Below are 16,056 nucleotides of genomic sequence, written 5' to 3'. Positions count from 1 at the left end.
CTGTGAGATCCAGATGTTGTCTGGAAGTAGAGATCTAGACAGATCGAAGTCAGCTAACAAAAATGCTTTTTATCCACTTCATTTACCCCTTTATTTTAAAGATTGCAATAAATCCAAAAATAGTGTATTGAAGCTGCTTTCTCAGGAGTCTCTGTATAGAGTTTGTGGTAAAGGCAGGAAGAGTTCAATCTACTACATTTGTATATTATCAGAGTATGGAATCAATACCCTGCCTTAACTCTTTTTTTCCTTTCAGATTTTCTATTTCGTACATACATTGTTTTGTATATACTGTATATGATGACTTCGGTGGTCAGTGAACGTACCCGAGGTACTAGGGACAAAATGCAAATTTCAACCTCTCAGCCAACACAACCACAGAAACAAGTAGTACAGGTACGTGCTACTATATAATCTTCTTTGAGTTGAAAGTGAGCTTGCAATGATTTGTTTCTTCCCTAAGTCAGTAAAAACTGGGAAAAGATGGGGGGGGGGTGGGCTATGGTCTTATTTGGAAAAGTATGTTTGTTTGATATCTTGCTTTAATTGCTTAGTTATCCAGCACAGCATTAAGTTGTCCCTGTATTCTTATCTCTGAAGGACCTTTGTATTCTTCAGCAACATTTCCCATGAGCAAGGAATTCTATGCCTATCCCTGTCAGGATTTCTGTCCTGTTACCTTAGTGTCTTCAGAGCTTAGCTCTTTCATATGCCAGCCTCATGATGCTAGAAAATTTCTGGTCAATAGAGGAATTTGGGTGGGTGGGAAAAGCTTTGTTAGATCCATGTTGTGTTCTACAGCATGATTCAGCATATTTAGAAGTCACAAAATCCTAAACTTTTTGTGCAGTGTCTTCACAAAGTGAAATGAAGATGGTTGTCCACTAGCAGACTAAAGTTATTTTCAGTATCTGCAAGATGGAAATTAAGCTCTTACCCCATTGTTTTGGTTCTCAGCAGCAGAATAGTAAAGTTGTGTGCTTGCTTGGGTTAAAGTGCAAAATGTCTCTGTTCCTGGCAACTCATTATTCTTTTGTCAGGTACTTTTCAAAATTTAATTCAATTCAAGAATTGCCTCAGTTCTCAATCTAGAGGTGCTCCCCTGGGAAATTGTCTTATTTTCTAGACTGATCTTTAACATGGAGGGGCTCTTCTTCTCTATACAATATTAATTATGTGACCTCAAGCTCTTATCTCCTTGTGTTACAGTGCTTTGCATAGTGGTGATTCATGCTAATGTGTGGGTTTAGAAAGTGACTTTCAACAAATGAGATTGAATTTGGTTTTGCTTTATAACAAGTAAGTGTGCAGGAGTATAACAAGCAGGTTGACAGAAGTGATGGGTTCCCATTTTTTGATGTTTGCCAGACAGTGGAGTACTCTGCCCAGTTTTGGGTTCCTTAACGCAAGGCAGACATTGGCAAATGGGAGCAAGCCCAGTAAGGAGCTGTGAGGATGGTTGAGAGACTGGAGCACAGGATGAATGAGTGGTGACTGAGGGAACTGGATTTGTTCATTCCTAAGAAGGCAAGGCCAGGTTGTCTTCTATTCAGATACCTCATGAAAGGCTATAAAAAAGGTGAAACCAGCCTCAGAGACAATGGCACAAGTTGGAACACTGGAAATTCCAGCTGTTAAATGGGGAAAAAAATTGTTTACCACAAACACTGTCATGGATTAGAGAGGTTGTTGGGATCTCCATCTGGCCTCAAGCAGCTACTCTGATGGGACATGTTCCCAGTGGGAGGTTGTACTGACTATCACTAGGGTATATTTGCAACTGATGTGATTCATTGATTTTAAGCATTAAGTCTTAGACCTTTTTCTGCATTTTTTCCCACTTATTCTACCTCTTGCATAATAGATATTGGTCATTTCAGTGGAAAAGATGATTATTTAATATACAGCAGATATGTTTTAGTGCACCATATATTTTTATTGTTTAGATCAGATGAACCTCCCTCCTCAGGCTTTACAGATCAACAGCAACATGTGGGATGATACTATTCAATTACCACTGATTCATTTTTTGAATATAGAATTATGTTACTTTCTCAAATGGAGGTTTCATTGTCATAGTCGCATTGAACATCATTTAAGTTATTTAAGAAATTACATCACAGTTCTTTTTCATTGTTTCTGGATAATAATATACTATTTTATTTTAAGATCCGGGCCTATTACTGTCACTTTGTGTTCTGCATACTTCTGTTTTCTGGTAGTTCAAAGTTGTTAAAAATTTCCTTCACTCTGTTATGCTGCAAAGATAACATATCTTGTAAGGCTGAGTGAAGTTCTAGCTGTCTTAAGATGCTACCATTTTTTCTTAGTTGCAATTAAAACTTAATTATACTGTTTTATAGGATATTACAATGACACTTGTGACAATGGTGCCTTAAAAATGAAGAACACTCACTGGGGAAAAAAGCGCAAAACTTTTTGTGACACTAATTTGGTGTTTGTGTCGTAAACACATCTTGTGGGGTTTTGTTGAGTTTTTTTTTCTTCTGAATCTTCATTTCTATCTGTGTGCAATCCACTGGCATAAATGTTAATGATATTGCACCTGCTTGTGTTTCTAAGCTTTCTCCTTATGTTGCATCCCGGACTTTGGGCTTAGATCGGGGTTCTGATGTGTCTTAGCAGATTCTGTGTACCCCCGTGTGTCCCCCGGTTTTTCCCCCCTCTGGTGACCGGTTCCTGAGTTGCCTTACCATGCAGCCCAGCTCCCATCCCCCCCTGTGGATCCTTTCCTGCTGTTACCCCTCCCCCGCGGCCAGGGCCGCCCCGGACCCCCGGCGCTGCCCCTGCCGCCTCCCCATTGGCTCCTGCCTTCCACACCACACCCCTGCAGCCCCGGGACTGCCCCGGGCCCTGGTGCCACCCCTGCCATGCCCCTATTGGTTCCCCCAGGCCACACCACGCCCCGGGACTGCCTCAGGACCGCCCCGGTGCCGTCCCCTACTGCATCCCTATTGGCTTCCCCAGACCACGTGACACCCCCCTGTTCCACCCCCAATAAAAGCCCCACGAGGCTGGGGCCGGGCGGCCATATTTCCCAACACAGGGATTGGGAGCATCTCAATAAAATGCTCTCAGCTCTTGCCACAGGGAATTTGGTCCTTCCTTCACCCCCTTTATCGAGGTCCCTCGCACGCGGCGGTAGAAACAGCCGACCCACCTTCCCGGAGTGCGCGGCACCCGGGAGCAGTGGTGGGACCGGGACCGGAGGACCTGTGGTGCCCTGCTGGGCACGGCAGCTGCTCCGGACCCGGGAGAAACACCAGAACGCCGCATCCTTACACAGGAAAACGAAAGATATTGTTACTCATTTGATAGTGTTATAAAGTTTGTATATTTTTGTCTTCTAACATGGACTTGAAAAAAGTTGGTTTACAGAAGCAATGAATCTCAATGGTTTCCTGTTTCTGGTCAAATATCCCATCATGTCTCTATAGAAATTACACTGAATGTTTGTATTCTGGATATCTTTAAAGAAAATCTCTTCACTAGCTAAGAAGTTGCTGTGGGCATGAGGAGGCTGAAGTCAGAGCAAGAAGATGGATCATCAGGACTTAATTTCTGAAACCAGCAGACCTTTTATTTTTTCTCTCTGCTGAGCTCTCAATAGATACCAAGAGCAAGCTCCTTTACACAGAGCACCACACTGATGCAGGAAGCTTTTGTGGAGGGTGGCACCAGGGCTGGCACAGGGAATTCCAGAGCAGGCTCTCCTCTTGTGTTACTGATTGGCATATGGAGCTGTCAGCATGACACTTTGAAAATGTGAAGTAGTGCAGAGTATTTAACTCTGTTACTGTCTTAGTTTAAGGCAATTATATGGGGTGGAGACTCCACAATGAGTTACCTTCTCATAGTTTTAATCACTCCCCTTTCACCAATAAGGAGAAATGAACATGAGAAGATATAAGTGACAAAATAACAGTTTATTAAAAATAAAAAACCAGCAGTAACCACTAGATACAAAGGTGCTGAGTCACCTCGTCCCCCTGGGAACAAAGAAAACAAGATGGTGGAGAAGCCCCCGCCTCCCAAGATGATGGCAGCCGTAGCAGCCCACGTGGCCTAGAGGACAAAGACAAGATAGTGGAGAAGCCCCCTTCTCTGGACCACTGGCAGAGAGAGAAAACAAAGGAAAATCAATACAGCAACTGAGTCTGCTGTTCCACAACTCCCTTCTCCCTCAAACAACAACCGACAGGGGACAGGGACAAAGCAAAACCTGGGAAAAAATCCAATTTTTGTCCAAAAGGTTCCAATGCTGCTGAAACGCTGGAAGAAACTTCCCTCCTTGGCATGGCTGGAACTGGAGTAACAGCTGGAAAACTTGTGGAGAATGGGTCTGACTCCTCCTTGGCGAATGGCAGGTGGCTGGAACTGGAGTAGCAGCTGAAAAACTCATGAAGAAAGAATCCCGACCCCTCCTTGTGAAACAGCAGGCAGCGGTGGCAAAGGTGTTTCAAAATCTGCTCTGAAGTAGCTTCGGATTGTGAAATGCAGCTTTGTGGGTTGTGACTAGGAAACCTGCCCAAGGCAACCCCTTTGGGAACCCAGAGAGAACAAGAGGGCTCACTGGTGTGCATTCCCTGTTTTTAAAAGGACCCAGCCCCCCTCCTTTCCCTGAACTGGGGTAAAACACACAAGTTCCACTTCCTGGGTTGTCAGGTCTTAGAGACTAATAATCTTGGGCAGGTTGACATGGAGAAGATATGAAATACATGAGGTTTTTTGGGTCATCTAGGTCACCTATGACAGTTACAAATGCTGATTGTCTTGTGTCCTGGCTTGTAAGATAAGCATATATTCTATTTGCCATCTGTTGGAGGTGGGGCAGGTATCTTCTGTTGGGCAGTTTTCTTATCTCTTCCAAGAACAATGTCTCCCTCCGGGGAGATATCTTCTGTTAGTGGGCCATTGAATGGCTCACTGCATGACTGATAAAATTACATCATCCCATTGTAAGATGCTCCACCCAGAGGGAGGACCCAAGCATCCCTACCCGCGTAAAATCAGCATTTCTTGCGACAGCCTCAGCCTCTTCACTGGATTCCCAGAGGAAGACCAGGCCCATCTACTCTATCACCAGACCTTCAGAGAAAACTACACCCTTCTACTGGATCATCGCTTCAGCAGCATTTCATCTGCCACTCCCGGAGCAGGAGGAGCAGCCACTATTTAACTGGACTATCACCAACACCCTGACTCTGCAGGGTGTCAGGTTTCTGACTCTATCAGTAGTTTTGTTTGTACTAATTGCATTTTTTTTTTTTAAATTTAGTTTTTTTCCTAGTAAAGAACTGTTATTCCCATTTCCATATCTTTGAAATTGTGGTAATTTGGAGGGAGGGGGTTTACCTTTTCCATTTCACGGGAGGCCTTTGCCTTCCTTCACAGACTCCTGTCTTTTCAAACAAAGACAGCTTGGAACATTGACTCTGAGCAAAGCAAATATTACTTCCCTCAAGGAACTGGGACAGCTGCAGTAACTTCTCAGCCAATAAGCAGCTGGTGTTTTATGGTGGAATATTTTTTTAGACTCAGGAATTACACTTGGTGATCTTCTCTAAAGCTTGCATTTGTGGTAAACTCCAAAAATGAAGCAGTTTGAGACTGATTAAGTCTGAACTTGTGAGGTACAGAATTTCATGTAGGTATCCTGTGAAGTGAGACTGCCTAGGATGAATCCTTTCTGTGAAGAATTTCGGAGGATGATGTGGTCCCCTTCTCAGTAATGAAGTCTTTTGCAATACATCAACTTGCATTTTGGGTCCTGGCTCTCTTCAGTATCAGCCTTCTCTACCATGAGATAGTAGCCTCTTCTGTTTGGGCAGAAATCAAATGAGGTCCAAGATCATGTAGCATACAGTTATCTTCGGTATTTTCATAGGAATGCAGTTAAGTAGGCTGCAGATGCCGCACTATGAAGAGTGGCCCGTACTATCTCTGGAGTGGTAGATACTAAATAAAAGAAATATCAAAGTGTAAGCTTCTGTGGTAAATTCTATTATATACTTGTCTATGTGGTGAGCTTTAACTGTGGTTCAAATATATTAGAATATGTTGAAATTGCTTCTGTTCTAGCTAACTTTTTAACTATAAAATGGGCATAGAGATGTTAATCCCTTCCCTGTAGCACTGCTGTGCTTGTGTATATTCTTTTTGAGAATCTTGAGAGAAAAAAAAAAAAAGTAAAACTCTAGTGACCAGTGACAGGACCTGAGGGAATGGCCTGATGTTGTGTCAGGGGAGGGCTAGGCTGGATATCAGGAAAAGATTCTTCCCCCAGAGGGTGGTTGGGCACTGAACTGATTTCCCAGGGAATGGTCATGGCCCAAGGCTGCCAGAGCTCCAGGAGGGTTTGGACAATGCTCTCAGGCACAGGGTGGGATTGTTGGGATGTCCTGTGCAGGGCCAGGAGTTTGACTTTGATGATCCTTGTGGGTCTCTTCTAACTCTGTATTCTGTGATTGTGATAACTAGAAGATACTTTAAAAAAATATAGTTGAATGTTGTGTACTTTATTGGATGTTTGTTTTTCAGGCAACAGCAGAACAAATTCGCCTTGCTCAGATGATCTACGATAAGAATGACACAGATTTTGAAGATAAAGTGAAACAAGTATGTTTCCTATGATACAGAGTTTTTATACTCTGTAACAATGCTGACTTGTGTTTTGGAGGTAGAGTATGTTTCTGATTTAGATCAAACCTTTTTCACAAGGATAAAAGTTTAACTAGAAAAAGGTGCTCTTATTGCCCTGTAAAGTCTGTTTTCAAGAAATTGTGTGGTAATATAGCTATGACTGTATGGTTATACCCGGTGTATTTTCCTTTGGCATTTAAGCCAAAACTCATCTGTGCTGACCTCTTCCAGACTATATCTCTTTAGTATGGTCACAGTTGAATAATTGTCAGAATAAAGAGTGCATTCAGGTTGTTCATGTGTACACACACATGGGAAAAATGTCACCTGTGTAACTGAGTTTGCCAATATATTGGTTGTTTTTCAGGAAAAGTAAAAATCATAGAATCATAGCTTAAAGGTAAATTGAGGTATTATTTTAAAAAATAATTTGACCTCCCAGAGCTGTGTATGCAGCTTTATTGACTTTTCCTGTGTAAAACCTCCTCTGAAGCATTAAGTGCTTTTTGTTGTTATAAACTTGTTTTGGTGATGTGCCAGAAGTGAAGTTTTGTACTTCCTGAAGCCATAGTACCCTCATCAATAATGCCTGTAGCTGTGCTGGTGGGAAGGACAAGAATTAAGTTCTGCATAGGAAAGCTCCAAGCATAAAGTTAAAGGGAAAAAAAAAAAAGTGAGAGAGTGCTTTCTTGATTATAATTTAATTTGTGTTTACATTTATTTAGGATTTTAGTTTGCTCTGACACAGTAGCTTATGCACGTTTTTGAAGCTGTGGTGATACTAACTCTTATTTTCTTACAAAGATAATTTGAATATTTTAACATGTCTGACTCTTACTGCCAGCTTATGGAAGTGACGGGGAAAAACCAGGATGAATGCATAGTGGCACTACATGATTGTAATGGGGACATGAACAGAGCAATTAACATATTGCTGGAAGGAAGTTCAGACACGGTAAGTTCAGATACTTTCCTATTAAGCTGATTTTTGTTTCCACTTCTTAGAAGTGATTGGGAAAGTCACATTTTGGAAGCTTTCAATTTCCATGCCTCCAAATTCTTTTGAAGGAAATGGAGACCAGGACAGCTTTTCTGCTGCATGCATACCATAGACTAGGCTGAACCTTGAAAATGTTGTAGGTGTTTAGCTGGTTTCTTGCAGAATCTTTTGGTTTTCATTTACATACAATAATTTTAACTCTGCAGCAGAAATCATTGTTCTGTCAGACACAGGCCTGTTTTTTGCTCCAATGTTTGTAGTGATGCCTAGAGAGGCTACCTGGAACAGAGCCTAGACAGTGTTAAAGGAATAAAGTAAGTATTAAAAGGCCTTTAAAGGATACATCTTGGGCAGTACAAGAGCCCAGCCATGGCTCTACCCAAGATGGACGCAAGATGGATGACCGGTCACGAACTGTCACACTTTTATAAGTTTTGGTCTATTTACTCATTGCGGTTAATTGTCCAATTACAGCTTCAGGTTATGAAGTCCCATCCTCCCAGATCGCTCTCCTCAATTTGCTGTTGTTTATACTTTTTTGGGCCCGAAGCTGCAATGGTGTCCTTGGTTCTCAGGCTGGAAAAGGATTGTTTTGTCTAACTAAACTGTGAAGAGAACTTACTAACACTTTAGTCACACACTAAGGCAGTACAGAATCTGAAAAATATGAAAGCTAAAACTTAAAGCATCAGTAGCACCTCCCAACCATGAGACCTGAGTCTGTTTGCCTCAAAGGATAATCTTTATAAACCTAAAGTGCAGGTAGATATTTTAAGTTGTGCGGCTTATGTAGGTTTGCATTGTCAGTATTAAATTTGGAGGAGGTTTCCACATCTGAAAGTTACATTGACAGCACTGCTAATGGCAAAAGAGGATACAAGTATCCTTTCACTGTTCATTTGCATAACTTCATTGAAAACCAGAAAGTGGAGACTAAACAATGTGTATATAACAACAAATAATATTGTTTAGAATGTTACACAGCAATTTTCTATCCCAAGACATACCAGAAAAATGTCTTGCTGAAGCTCAAGCTTTTGCTGGAGGGACTTCTTATAGTTTGTCCAAGACAGTGAGCTAGATTCCATCTCATCTAAATTGGGAAAGAAACCTGGACTTCCTTTCTTAATGCTGAACATTCTGTATTTCCTGTGATTTGTCAGGATGTGTGGTCTGTCTTATTGTTAATGAGGAAACCCACCCGCACACACCCTAAATCTAGAACACATACTGTTCTGACTGAGAGGACTTTCTTTCCTATCCCCTTTTCATTTATCAGAGTTGAGGTCATCTAAAACACAGAGATATATAATACTGAACAAACTGTCAAGTTGGGAATAGAAGAGAGCATCTCATGATTAAATCTGTTGGTAATGTGCTGTTTTTTTGTTCTCTTTTACTTCTCATATTTGCCATTTTCTAGTTGAAAATAGTTTTCTGTCTGATAGAGAATTTTAAATGCTTCCTTACTTTAGCAAATTTTTTATAAGTGATCATGGCGTGGAAGAAACTTTCTGAACTCATTTATCATTTAGAAGCATCATATCCATATATTGTTCTTTTGACAAGTCCCTCTGAACCCACTGCACTTTGTAGACAAAATGCAACTCAAACAGATACAGACAATTTGAAGGACTCAAGAAGGAAGGAGTATTAATTAGAAGGGGTTCTCATCAGAGTGTGAATAAACTTAATGCAAATTTGTGGGCCTCCAACTTGAAGGCCGTTATACTCCAGAACACTTTAACTGTGGATTTGATGTAAGGTTGTGTTACTCTTGAGCAAGAAATGACACAAATCCACAAACAGGCTGGTTCACACAACAGCACTTTTAATACAAAAGTTCTTTTCTTTTATAACTAGGTTTGACACATTCTACTTGATTGGCTAATTAACAAAAACATTTTCCTCACAAACAGTCCTTGAGAAGAACAGAAAGAGTAGGAAAACACCACCTGCAGGTTGTTTATACTAACAAGTTATCATAGTTTCTCTACAGCTCCCTAAAAAGTCTCACAAGTCCATTGTGAGAAAATTAATTCTGTTTTCTCGCTCTCTGACCAGGCTGTCACATCCACAGGTCCCCCTTTTTGTTTAAAGATGGAGACAGTGTTTGTAATCCTCTGCGGGGCCCCTTGCAGGAAGGAGAACAAACACGGCTCCAGAGGTTCCTTAATTGGATGCTGATTAGAAATGGTCAGAGAGATTGGATCTTGTGATTCTCTCTTAAAAAATGCGCTAACAATCCTAAATCATGTACTTATTCTAATACAAAACAGTCCTTTTTTCAGAAGCAGGATGAAATGTTCACTCCCCACTCGTGGAGGGGCCATCTCATTGATGGTCATCATCTTGGTCATCATGCAAAGGTTGCCTGTTGGCCACCTTCCAGTTTTGGTGTTGCAAGTCAGGGCGGACAGACCTTGCAGGTACCCATCGCACTCCAGTATCTGTGGAAACACATGCATAACCGCGACCCCAAGTGACAAGGTCGTATAGGCCTTCCCACTTATTAGTGGTTTGATCCCATATCCGGACCTTTGCTCGAGGCAGGTGCGTCTCACCTGAAGAATGCAATGAGAGAAAGTGATTTAGAATGACAGGGTTCTCTGAATTCTGTGGCACTGTCAAATGGTTGATTGTATATAAAACTTTTTCCAATCGACTGTGTGGCGTTTCTCCAGACATTATTCCCCTTTTGTGTTTGTCCAGAACATGCTTCAAGGTACCATGAGTGTGTTCAACAATGGCCTGGCCTGTTGGAGAGTGTGGGATACCAAGCTTGTGTGACACTCCCCATAGGCGTAGAAACTGCTGCATCTTCTGCAAGACATAGGCAGGGCTATTGTCAGTTTTCACAGAAAAAGGTATTCCCAAGACTGCAAAAGCCATCCTCCAATGGGCAATCATATTGCAACTCTTTTCCCCAGTGTGAGCAAAGACCCACATGGTGGAAGAAAATGTGTCAATAGACACGTGCACATACTTGAGTTGGCCAAATTCAGCAATGTGAGTGACATCTGTTTGCCAAAGCTGCAAAGCCTTTAAGCCTCTGGGGTTCACCCCCACTGGCAAAGGTGCAGCAAATCCATGACAGTCAGTGCAAGAACTGACGATGTCATGAGCTTCAGTTGGCATCAAATGAAACTGTTTCTGCAAAGTATGTGGACTTTGATGGAAAAAATCATGTGGTGCCTTGGCTTGTGCAATCTTATCAGGCTGAGGCACTACCCATGCAGAGTTGGCCAACCTGTCAGCCCTGGCATTCCCTTCCACTATGAAACCCGGCAAATTGGTGTGACTCCAAATGTGCAAGATGTAATACGGATGGACTTGGGTTTGAATTGCACTCCACAAGGCTTTCAATAACTGAAACAAAACTGCATTATTGACTTCCTTCAGAAGTGAACAATCCAAATGCTTGGTTATGTCCGTGACATAGGTGGAATCAGTCACCAAATTCGGAGGCACTTGGGAAAATTCCTGGAACGCCATGGCAACGGCATTTAACTCAACCAGTTGGGCCGAGCCTGACTCATGGCCTTCCAGTGTCTGCCATCCAGATTCATCCTTCCAAGTAACAATGGCCTTCCCCATTTTTCCAGAACCGTCAGTGAAGACAGTGGGCCCTTGCACTGGCACCTGGCTGCTCTTCGGCCGCAATGACAAACCCGTTGTCTTTGCCAGCAGCAGCAACTTATGGCTGGGCATATGATAAGCAATCTGCCCCGAGAAGTTTTGCAGCACACTCTGCAAAGGAGTGCTGTTAGCAAAGCTCCATTCAAAATCTTCGCGTTCCACAAGAAGAATAATCGCTGTGGGATCGGCAGCCATCAATTGCAAACACTGTTGACGGCATTTGATTATCAAACGAGCAATCGGCTCGAACAATGAGGGCGCTGTCTTTTTCTACTGATGGGTCAAAAAGACCCGTTCCAAAACGTGCAAGGGATCAGACCACTTGTCACTCCACTGGCCAATGATACCCGTAGGATGAAAATCTGGATTGGTAATGAAGACAGTGATATCAATGGAAGGATCTATTAGATGAACCTGATGAGCAGAAACAGCCCTTTGGACCTCCTCCAGCGCTTGTTGCACTGCAGGGGTCAATTCCCAAGGTGACCTCAGGTCAGGGTCCCCTTTCAAAGTGTCATACAATGGGGACAGTTCTGTTCTGGTCAGTCCCAAATAAGGACGCAACCAGCTGATGACACCCATCAACTTCTGGGCATCATTCAAGGTCCGAATAGAATCTGAGAATTGCACCTCCTGATGCTGAATGGTTTGGTCAAGAATTTTGACCCCCAGATACTTCCAGGGAGTATCTGAACTTTCTCTGGGGCCACCTGCAGCCCGTAAGCATGCAGAGCAGCAAACAGCTGAGGCGCTATCCTCAGCAACTCATCCTGGGTGGGTACCGCCACCAGAATGTCATCCATATAATGATAACAACGCGTGTCAGGAAACTGAATGCAAAGCTCGAACAAAGCCTGAGCCACATGCCATTGACAGATAGTTGGGCTATTGCGACAGCCCTATGGCAAAACCTTCCATTGATATCTCCACACAGGTTCGGCATTGTTGACTGAAGGCACTGTGAAGGCAAACTTTGGCTTATCATCAGAATGCAAATGAATAGTAAAATACAATCCTTCAGATCAATGATCAAGATCTCCCATCCCGCAGGGATCATTGTGGGTGAGGGCATACCAGGCTACTTCGAAGGTACCTAGCGTACCCTGGTATCTGTGGATACGCACACATACCCACGCCCCAAAGCAATAAGGTCATAGGGACCTTCCCGCTGTTTGGTGACTAAATTCCGCAACCGAACCTTCGCTCAAGGCTGACGTGTCTCATGCGAAGCCTGCAACAAAAGGTGATGATTCAAAATGACAGGGTTATTTGAATTCTGCAGCACAGTAAGATGATTGATGGTATACAAAGTTTTTGCCAACCGACTGTGTGGGGTTTCACCCTGCATTCCCCGTTTTTGTTTTTGAAGAACCCGCTTCAGAGTACCATGACTGCGTTCTACAATAGCTTGACCAGTTGGAGCATGGAGGATACCAAACTTGTGTTGCACACCCCACAACTGCAGGAACTGCCACACCTTCTGCGATGTGTAAGCAGGACCATTGTCGGTTTTCACAGCAGAAGGTACGTCCAGAACGGCAAAGGCCTGTGTCCAGTGGGCAATGACATCGCGGGCCTTCTCTCCAGTGTGAACAGAAGCCCACATCGCAGAGGAGAACGTGTCCACAGTGGCATGCACATACTTGAGCCGGCCAAACTCCACAATCTGGGTGACATCGGTCTGCCAAAGCTCCAAGGCCCTAAGGCCTCTGGGGTTTACCCTTGCTGGCAAAGGCGCAACAAGCGCATGACAGTCGTCACATGACTCGACAATGTCACAAGCCTCAGTTGGCATCAGCTGAAACTGCTTCTGCAAGGTATGTGCGTTCTGATGGAAAAACCCATGCGATGCCTTGGCCTGTGTGAGTGTGTCAGGCTGAGATGCTACCCACGCTGGGTTAGCCAACTTGTCAGCCCTTGCGTTTCCTTCTGCTACAAACCCTGGCAAATTGGTGTGTCTCCTTACATGCAGAACATAGTACGGATGAACCCAGGCCTGAATAGCACACCACAAGGTCTTCAATAAATGAAACAAGGCAGGATTACTGACCTCCTTCAAAATTGAATAACCCAATCACTGTGCGATATCGGCCACATAGGCAGAATCTGTGACCAAATTGAAAGGTTCCTGGGAAAATTTCTCAAATGCCATGACAGCAGCCCTCAATTCAACCAATTGGGCTGATCCATCCTCATGACCTTCCAGAACCTGCCACTCAGATCCATCCTTCCAAGTAACAATGGCCTTTCCTGTTTTCCCTGAACCGTCAGTGAAGACAGTGGGTCCTTGCGCTGGCTCCTGACTGTTTTTGGGCCGCAAAGAGATTTGTGTGAATTTTGCTACCTGCAGTAGCTTGTGGCTGGGCAGATGATAAGTGATCTGCCCTGAAAAGTTTTCCAGAGCACTTTGCAGGGACACACTGTGTGCAAAGCTCCAGTCAAAATCCTCCCGCTGTACTGGCAGTATGATCTTTGCGGGATCCGCACCCATCAATTGCAAACACCGTTGCCAGCATTTGATTACCTGCGGCTGATGGGGCAGGAAAATCCATTCCAGGAGGTGCAAAGAATCGGACCATTTGTCACTCCATTGGCCAATGATGCCTGTGGGATGTGAATCTGGAGTGGTAATGAACACAGTGACATCAACGGAAGGATCAATGCGATAAACCTGGCAAGCAGAAACAGCTTGCTGAACCTCCTCCAGCACCTGACGTGCCTCAGGGGTCAGTGTGCGAGGCGACTTTAAATCAGAGTCTCCCTTTAACAAATCAAGCAGAGGAGATAGTTGTGCATTTGTCAGTCCCAAGTACGGACGTAACCAAGTGATGACACCTACCAATTTCTGGGCATCGTTCAGTGTCTTCACCGAATGCACAAATTGCACCTCCTGGTGTCAGATTGTCCGTTCCAGAATTCTGACCCCCAAATACTTCCAAGGAGGTTGTTGTTGAACCTTTTCTGGAGCCACCTGCAGCCCATGAAAATGCAAAGCATCAAGCAACCGAGGCTGAATCCTCAGCAGCTCATCCTGGGTGGACACAGCCACCAAAATGTCATCCATATAGTGATAAAGATGGGCATCAGGAAACTGCTTGTGAACTCCAGACAAGGCACGGGCCACATACCATTGGCATATGGCCGGACAATCGAGTATTCTTTGGGGCAAAAATCTCCATTGATATCGCTGTGTGGGCTCAGCATTGTTGATTGCTGGCACCGAGAAGGCAAATTTTGGTCTGTCATCGGGATGCAAAGGAATTGTAAAAAAACAATTCTTCAAATCCACGATGAGGATCGGCCAATCTGAAGGAAGCATGGTAGGCGATGGCATGCCTGTCTGCAATGTTCCCATGCTTTCCATCATGGCATTGACCTTTCGGAGGTCTTGTAACAACCTCCTTTTCCCAGATTTTTTCTTGATGCAGAAGACAGGAGTGTTCCAGGGACTGGTAGAAGGCTCCAGATGACCCTGGTCCAACTGCTCCTGCACTAGGTTTTGAAGGGCAACTAATTTGTCTTGGGGGAGGGGCCACTGGTTCTCCCAGACGGGTGTGTCCACCAGCCACCGTAAAGGAGGCGTGGGACACTCTGCGCCCTTCATCGCAGTGGCCCCCACCAAAAATCTGTCCCGATGCGCACCCCCCACGCGGACAGAATGTCCCTCCCCCAGAGGTTAACACTAGTTGAAGTAACATGAGGCTGAATCATGGCCGTCTGTCCCTCTGGGTTCGTGATCATCATGGGCTGCTGGCTCACGTAGAAACGCACTGTTCCTCCCAATCCCACAATAGGTGTCTCCACCGGATCCAAGGGCCACTCCGGGGGCCAGGTGGCAAGGGAGAGAACTGTGACATCCGCACCGCTGTCAAGAAGCCTGCGGAGATGAATCTCCGGCAGCGTCGTGCCAGGGATGGACAGGGTACACAGTATCTCGGGATGTTTTTCGGTTAGGACAGCAGACCAGTGAACTTGAGGCGGCCCAGTGGATCCAAAGCCGCCATCACCTCATGACCGATCAACTGTCTTGCGAACAGAAGACTTAAAAGGCACAAGTTGAGCAATTTGTGTCCCTTTTGGGATAGTGACGGGGGGGTGGGTGTGGAAACCATGGCAGAAATCTGTCCCGTAAAATCTGCATCAATGAGTCCCATGTGCATAATGATGCCCTGAAGGGTGGCACTAGATCTCCCCATAAGGAGAGCACTCATGCCCTCACCCAAGGGACCAACGGCATCCAGGGGAACCTTGTGTATTTTGCATGAATCCATGACAACTGTTGCTGCTGTGCAGACATCAACACCTGCTGCGCCGCGGGTGCTGGCTGCAAGCTGGCTAAGCAGACCTCCATCGCTTCCAGGGCTTGGAGAGAAGCTTGTGTCTGGGCATGTCTCTCCGTCGTGCTCTGCTTCCAGTTTCCCGAGCCCGGCAACGCTTGGCCATTAGCATGCACAGTCGCCCTACAGACATTTGCAGTATTGTTTGGCCTTCCACACCAGCCACACAAAAACAAGGGAGTTGCGACCTGCTGTACCTTCTTTCTCTGTTTCTTGCTACCCTGAGCATTCCCCTGCCGTCGCTGCCCGCTCTGCGGCATTACCCACACCGGCTGCACAGCAGTAGCCACGGCAGACTGCACAGCAGTAGCCAAGGCAGCCATCTTATGACTTGAGGTGCCTACCTTTGCACAGGCCTCTGCCATCTGAGGGACAGAAGGATCACCAGGAAGAGCCTCTATGATTCTTCTACAGTCA

At 44.6% G+C, this 16,056-nt stretch overlaps 1 protein-coding gene across 1 annotated transcript in view; it reads left to right on the top strand.

Moving 5' to 3' along the window:
* Nucleotides 1-277: 277 nt before the first annotated feature.
* Nucleotides 278-16,056, top strand: part of LOC128822745 (ubiquitin-associated protein 2-like) — a 197,181-nt gene continuing 181,402 nt past the window's right edge. The window contains exons 1-3 of the mRNA XM_054004556.1: nucleotides 278-396; nucleotides 6,562-6,639; nucleotides 7,508-7,618. Coding sequence (XP_053860531.1) covers nucleotides 298-396; nucleotides 6,562-6,639; nucleotides 7,508-7,618 — 288 coding nt within the window. The 5' untranslated portion in view covers nucleotides 278-297. The remainder of the gene's footprint in view (nucleotides 397-6,561; nucleotides 6,640-7,507; nucleotides 7,619-16,056) is intronic.

The sequence above is a fragment of the Vidua macroura genome, assembly GCF_024509145.1.
Source record: "Vidua macroura isolate BioBank_ID:100142 chromosome W unlocalized genomic scaffold, ASM2450914v1 whyW_random_scaffold_38, whole genome shotgun sequence".
In the NCBI taxonomy this organism is placed as follows: domain Eukaryota; kingdom Metazoa; phylum Chordata; class Aves; order Passeriformes; family Viduidae; genus Vidua; species Vidua macroura.
This window is presented reverse-complemented; position numbering and strand designations above follow the sequence as displayed.